General features: G+C 35.2%; 1 protein-coding gene across 4 annotated transcripts; it reads left to right on the forward strand.

The window, feature by feature from the left end:
• Window positions 1–1,373: 1,373 nt before the first annotated feature.
• On the forward strand, window positions 1,374–7,193 carry PTP1 (protein tyrosine phosphatase 1). 4 transcript variants are annotated; one of them, XM_021977722.2, is made up of 9 exons: window positions 1,375–1,823; window positions 1,893–1,989; window positions 2,108–2,190; window positions 2,307–2,447; window positions 2,784–2,918; window positions 4,007–4,155; window positions 4,250–4,391; window positions 6,477–6,585; window positions 6,757–7,193. In XM_021977722.2, the coding sequence occupies exons 1-8, from the start codon at window positions 1,638–1,640 to the stop codon at window positions 6,510–6,512; spliced, it is 969 nt and encodes a 322-aa protein (XP_021833414.1). In that variant the 5' UTR covers window positions 1,375–1,637; the 3' UTR covers window positions 6,513–6,585; window positions 6,757–7,193. The 4 variants fall into 4 exon arrangements, with proteins under 4 accessions (XP_088102063.1, XP_021833414.1, XP_088102061.1 ...); XM_021977721.2 differs by having other exon boundaries at window positions 1,377–1,823; window positions 6,513–6,585; XM_088245937.1 differs by lacking the exon at window positions 6,757–7,193 and having other exon boundaries at window positions 1,374–1,823; window positions 4,255–4,391.

A 7,193-nucleotide genomic window follows, 5' to 3' on the forward strand; every position in this document is an offset into this window, starting at 1 on the left:
CCTTGCCAACTAAACAGAATGTCTCGTAGTGGCTTTGGACAATAGAAGCTAAAGCATAAGTAGACACTTTGGTTTCATTTATATCACTCTAAAGGTGAATTTATGATAAAAGATATATTTTATTGCATCCTAATTTGGCCATCACATTAATACAAAAATACAAATTCGATTCACAATCACAATCGTAAGGGCTTATAAAGTTTAAATGGTTAAGAGCATTTACTGTTTGTTGTTTGCAAGTTTGCACTCAAGGTCCTAAGGCCATCTCCAACCATAGGGCTAAATGTAGTCCAGGACTAAAAATTTAGCCCCCCAAAATATTAATTTTTTAAAGAATAGTGCAGGGCTAAATTTTTCCATCTCCAGCCATGCAGGGCTATATTTTAGGATTCTTCATATTTTATTATTTTGAGAAAAACTATGATACAATACTCATACATTCCACAACTATATATTGTTTAATTTAATTAAACTACTATTTAGAGACAACAAGAAAGAGTGTAAAGAAAATAAATTTGTAGGAAATGAGTGTAGAAAATATTTGACAACAAGAAAGAGTGGAAAGTTGTGAATAAGTAGAGAATGTGATAGAATTTGTAAGAAATGTGGAATGAAATGAGTGGGAGAGGTATTTATAAACAAATTTTAGGTTTTTAAATTTTAAAAATTAATAATAATAAAGCCAACAAAGGCAATTAAAAAATAAAATAAAATAAGGAATGGTTTCAAGGGTCTGACCTCCAATGGTCATGACCCAAAAAAATTTATAATTTTTTTAAACAACACAAAACATCTAAAAACGTGAAGACATTTATTAAAAAATAAATAAAAAAAAAGGATGGGTTCAATGTTTCATCTCCAAAGGTCATCAACAATATTTTTTTTATAATTTTTTTTAAAACAACACTTGAAAGATTTGAGAGTCTGACCACATTTATTTCATTTTATTTTATTTTTTTAAAAAGGGAGTGGGGTAGGTCTGACCCAACGGTCATTTACCAACAATATTTTATACTTTTTTTCTCATACAGTACAAATTGGAACATTCAAAAAGGTCCAGCATGCTTTAATGGGGTTCTTGAAAAGCACATGTATGGGTCCCACTAGAAATTTGGTCTAGCCCAAAGCTGGGCTATATGTGGCCTGGTTGGAGGGCTAAATGGCCAAATGTGGCCCTCCAAATTTGGCCAAAATTTTGTTTAGCCCATGACTGTAGATGATTTTTGTATTATTTTAGGGCCATATTTGGGATATAGTCTATGGCTGAAGATGGCCTAACACCCTCTCTCAATATGGCTTGTATTTAAAAATAAAAAATAAAAATAAAAAAAAATTTCCAAATCGAAACCACCCACCCAATAATGATTTGGCGTGGCTTGGTTCTCCACTTACTTTACCTCAAACCAGACTAAAACCCAATTGATTGATTTGGCTGCTGTTTTGGGAGACGAAACCAAATTAAACCCGATCATAACCAATCCCCTCAATTCAATACAAATCGCAACTCTGAAGATAATAATATTACAATATAGCAACAAGCTAAATCAAATCAAATTCTGACCACCAAAAACCAAAAACCCCAAAAACTGGGGAACGTCATTTCCAGGCGCTCACGCAGCCACCGGAGACCGACGGCAATGGCGGCCACCGCGTCTGCAGCCGCAGCCAAACCCCTCCCTTCCTTGGACTTCTCCGCCGATTCTCCGCCACTCAGACTGGCCCTAACCCCCGATCAGTACAAGTACTGCTCTCAGGCTCTCAAGTTCTTCAAAGACAAGCTCCAGACTTCTGACCAAATCCACCATGAGTTCGCTCAGCTACAGGTCTTTTTTGCTCGTTGTGTTTTTAATTTTTCACAAAATAAATTTATTAAAATTTCTCATAAATGCTAGGCGAAGAGGATAACATCATCTGATATGAAGAGAAGTTGCACTGTGGCTCTTGATAGTGTCAATTTGAGCAAAAACCGATACACCGATGTCTTACCATGTATGTTTCAATATGGGTTTTTATTTTTATTTTTAAATATTTTTTAACATTTCACAGTTTACATGCTCAAAAATTGGATTTCATAGTTGGGTTTGGATTTTTGTGGTTGAAAATTCAGTTGACACAAATAGGGTTGTTCTCAACTCCTGTAAGGATTACAGACCTTCAGCAAGGGGCTACATCAATGCCAGCTTAATCTCGGTATAAAAATTATGTTCTCTAAATAAATAATTGTATTTGTGTTTGGAATTAGAAATGATGTAGTAGGCGGCTTTGCAACACATTAATGACTGTTCAGTAGTGGTTCTTAACTGTAGACTAGTTCCTCCGAAAGCATTTCCCGGTTTATAGCAACACAAGGTCCACTTCCACACACCTACGAGGACTTCTGGGAGATGGTACTTGAGCAGCGTTGCCCTGTGGTCATCATGCTTACTCGCTTGGTCGACAATTACAGGGTACTTTCCTTTGTTGAGTTGCAGATAATTGTTCTTGGGCATCTTCTCATTGGAAGATATACAGTTATAGAGACTTCGATTATCATGCAAAACTGGAATAAGCAGCTGTATTCTAGGTTTTACAACCCTTTCTGAAAGATCCTACCTACTGATTCTTAAATTTATGTGACATATTTTCTTCATAGCAAAACATTCGTACAAGTGTCAGTTTGTCGTTTTATGCTTTTGATTGTAAAACAACTTCTTCATTTTCAGATTAGGTGGATCTATAATTTTACAAAACTTTACCATTATTATTTTGTCCTAATTTCTTAATCTTTTCCCATGCATTTGCAGATGGTTAAGTGTGGAGATTATTTTCAGTCTGAAGATGGCCCTAGAGAATTTGGTAATATATGTATAGTCACTAAGTGGCAAAGAACTACTGAAACTTCGTTAGAATTGCGCCTTCTGGAGGTGGACTATAAAGAGGTAAGGCATTGCCTAATTTGCATTCTTGTCCAGGATATGAATGTCTGTTAGATGAATAGTAAAGCATATAATTAGAACTTAAGCTATATCAGTTGTCTTATTTCCTTTAGGCTTAAGAATGTTGTGCAATTAATGTCAGAATGATGTAATAGTGCTTGATTGGTTAGAAGAAACAGAGCAAATTCTTTCCTTTAGGCTTGCTTATAACTTTAGTGAGGTGTTAGCTTTAAGAATGTTATGAAATTGATGTCAAAATTTTGTAATAGTGTGTGCATGCTTACGACTTCATTCAGGCATTAGCCTTAAGAATGTATTGCAATTAATGTCAGAATGATGTAATAGTGTGTGATGGGTTAGAAGCAGAGTAAGATCTTTCTTTTTATTTGATATTAATTCTTAGTCATTCATGAGTTGTTGCATCATTTTTTATCTTTACTACATCGCATTCTGAAGGTCAAGAACCAAAAGGAAAAGAGAAGAAGAATAAAGAACAAGAGATCTGATCTCCTGGTTTCCAAACAGATTTTTTTATATTATTTCCATCTGGACTCTGTTTTGACTATTGATGCATGTTTCTGCTTAATAACCACTTTTGAATTATGACATGTTCTCCTTTTCCGTAGTGTCTGAGAACAATGATTACTAGATGTGCTAGTTTAAGGCCTTTCATCTTTAGTTGACCGAATTTGAGTTGGAGTGTATGCGTGAGTCATTTTGATGGATCTGAATGTGGTAGCAGTATATGGCACTTATTATGGGCCTTGTTATGTTGTTCGGTATTTATGTGTGGCCTTTAGTTGTCTTAAGTTCGGTTTTAGAGATTCTCTTTTCTCTTTTTTTTTCTCATTTAGGAATTGATTTAAGATGCCTGACCTTTTGTCTCCCGATTCACTTTTACATTCTTGTGAAAAGAAAATAAGACTCACTTTTTGGTTCTTATCCATGTTCCTTACATTGAGCGGTTTTAATATAAAAAGGCATTGGGAGCCTTCTTCTCTTTTAATTAATAATATATACATATATATGCTTTGATGCAGTCCTGTTGACCTGTAGACGCAGATGTTCATTATTACTTGTTATTGTTTCAGTCAGAGGAACCACCCATGTCTGTATTGCATATTCAGTATCCTGAATGGCCTGACCATGGAGTTCCCGAGGACAGTATTGCTGTCCGTGAAATCTTGAAAAGAATATATCAAGTACCACCAAATCTTGGCCCCATTGTGGTGCACTGCAGGTTAAAACTCTTTTTTATGACTTTCATATATCTCCCGATGATGTTTGGTAAATTATATTACATGTTTGCCTGACACGCTTGTTCACTTGCTCAGTGCAGGTATTGGCAGAACTGGAACATACTGCACAATTCATAATACAGTCCAAAGAATTCTAGCTGGGGACATGTCTGCTTTAGATCTTGTTGATACAGTAACCACATTTAGGTCTCAGCGAATTGGAATGGTCCAAACACTGGTATCTTCTTCCTTGTTTGTCTAAATATTTACTGGTTTAATTACTCTCTTATTTTTTAGGGTATAATTAATACCAACTTTATTTGGTTGAGTTATTCGCTACGTGCAAATTCCTTGCAGCTTCATAGTAGAATACACGACATGTCAAAAACATCAGTAAATGCTAAACAAAATGGAAATTATATGAATTACCTGATTCCTATCTCAATGTAATTTTCTGTACAAAATGGAAATTCCCATTGGCCTATAAATATATTACATGGCAACACCATGGTGGTATCTTTCACTCCCAAAAGATAGATTGTGTAAAGCCGAAAAGAGTAAATGAAAAACTATTTAAAATTTCTTTTTAGGCCCTGTTGTGTAACACTTTTGTTTATGCTTTTTAGTTAAAGACAGAGAGGCAACGTTTGGGAGGAAGAGGGAGGAATAAGGGAGAAATGAAGTAAAACCTTGAAAGAAAAAACTAGTTGAAATTGGTTTTGGTTTTTGGTTTTCATTTTAGGTACCATTCCATTCCATCCTTTTCCTCCTTTTCCTCCTTTTATTCCATGCATTTCCTCCCTATCTAACTGAAAAATAAAAACTTGCCAACGAGGGTTGGTTGAGTTGGTAAGGATCGTTCTCTTCGCTATCAAGGCCTAGGTTTGAGCCCTGCTGCCGACAATTCCCCTTGGTGGGTAATCTATAAAAACCAAAAAAGGGGCTAAGACCCCCTTTGTAGGTCTTCAAAGAGGCCTAGATATGTCCTAACCCTGGGATGGGGTAGCCTCCTCTCCCCCTAAACTTGTTTTCACCCAAAAAAAAAAAATTGAAAACACTAAAAACTAAAAACAAAATTGTTACCAAATGGCCCCTTAGTTTTATCATCTCTCATCTCACTATCCTCTCAATTTTCCTTTCTCTAATTTTAATTAAAATTAAAAATACTAAAATTTGACATCCCTCAGCAAACTGCATGAGGTGTAACTTGTAAGTATCATGAATTAAAACACAATTTTTTTCATAATTTTCCAACTGTAATTACAATTTTTGTTTGTTTCTTTAATATTTGTATTTCTTAAAATTTATTGTTAGAAATTTTGGTCTTCGTCAAAATTGTAGTGTTTTAAAATAATATATTGATGCGCCCTTAAAGAAGACCTTGGCTCTGCCCCTGAGAGTATGGCTACTAGATACTATGTGGAAAATTATTAGAAAATTGATGAATCTGACACTTGAAAATGTACCTGCATCCAGAATGGTGGGAGGAATTGGGAATGAGTGTGGCGAAATACTAAAATAGCCACGCATGTGCGTGTAAATGGAGGGATGTTTGCAATTGGACTGGATTTGTGAATGGAATGAAACACAATGACGAAATGGGGAGAAATAGAAACACGGTGAACCAAAATTGAATTCGGGGCAAAACACAGTGACCTAAAGTGCATTTTACCCTTTTTTAGATGGACCTTCTTCATTTTTTATTTCAAAAATCCCATTATTGATCGAATCTGGGCCAATTCATTGGCAAATGATAAATCTACTGGTTTAACACTCAGAAATTCTTCATCATTTTTTATTTCTCTTGTAGACAATTTAGTTTCCTTGCACTAATTTTTCCCGAGTATGCTTTTTGTGTACATGGGTTGTGCCTCCTTGGTGCTTTTGAATAAATCTCATTACTTATGAAAGAAGTATGTAGGCATTTTCTTGTTGATGCCATAAGCTTTGCTGTTAGTGAGTTTGTTCTGTGATTACTTATGGTGTTAGTACCTGAGCTGAAGTTACTGACCCAAATTTTTTGAGGGTATCATTGTGCTTAAAAACTCTGTTGGTTAAAATCTATAAATGATTAAGACAAACCAGAATTTAACAAGAGTTTCATAGAAGTCAATCTAGGAAAAACAATCAGAGTGTTAGAGAATGGCACTTAAATTCTGCTGAATTTTGGAGGTTTTGGTTGGATTTCGATTCTTATCTAAACTGCTTAATCCTAATATTTGATAGAAAATGTCACAAATATTTCAGAGTACTGGTTTGTTTTGTTGTAAATATTTCAGAATACTGTTGTCTCTCTCATTTTGTTTCAACATTTTCTTACAAGAATTGTTCCAACTCTCTCCAATTTGTGGTTCATTAGGAGCAATATTTTTTCTGTTATTCTGCCATCGTTGATGAATTGGAAGACCTCATCTCAAATGAGCTCAAAAGAGGTATTCCCGTCATTACTGTTAAATTCTTTTGTTTTAAAAGAAGAGTGTCCACAGCATGGTTAGAATTGGGTAATAGCTTTCTTGGTCAGCACGTTTGTAGAACATTTTGACATGTAGCTCTAGTATTAATCATGAATAAATATGCGCTGCTTTCTGCTATTTTTGTGGCAGCTTGATCAATAACAGAAATGCTCCATAATGCTGGAAGTGGTCCACCTACTTGCTTATTGAAGAACTGTGTGATGCATCATTATTCTGGTGGAACAAATAGTGCTGCTAACAGCTAATTAAGTCTCCCCGAATCATCTGTTCCATGATTTTTTTTTAACACGAAGGCACCAGGGATCTGAATAGTTAGGCATTTCAAATGTCCTGTTTGCCGCGCCAACAAGTCGACCCTGTATGTCTAAATCATATAACACTGATACTCAATGAGTTTCTATTCATTGCTAATTGTTATTCCTGGTGAACCTTTTTTACCTTTCCTTTTTATTTGTTTTTGTTAGTGCAAAGGCCGTTAGGAGGGGCCGGCCATAACACAAGCTTATTACTTTCACTTTTCTATCCAGACATCTAATTTGATTTTAAGACTTCATGATTTCATATCA

The sequence above is a fragment of the Prunus avium genome, chromosome 8 (assembly GCF_965620075.1).
Source record: "Prunus avium chromosome 8, drPruAviu1.hap1.1, whole genome shotgun sequence".
Taxonomy (NCBI): Eukaryota; Viridiplantae; Streptophyta; class Magnoliopsida; order Rosales; family Rosaceae; genus Prunus; species Prunus avium.

Coding starts and splice junctions, on each gene's coding strand:
- PTP1 (XM_021977721.2), top strand. CDS start 1,638: ATGGCGGCCACCGCGTCTGCAGCCGCAGCCAAACCCCTCCCTTCCTTG. Junction 1,824..1,892: donor ATGAGTTCGCTCAGCTACAG/GTCTTTTTTGCT, acceptor CATAAATGCTAG/GCGAAGAGGATAACATCATC. Junction 2,919..4,006: donor TGGAGGTGGACTATAAAGAG/GTAAGGCATTGC, acceptor TTATTGTTTCAG/TCAGAGGAACCACCCATGTC.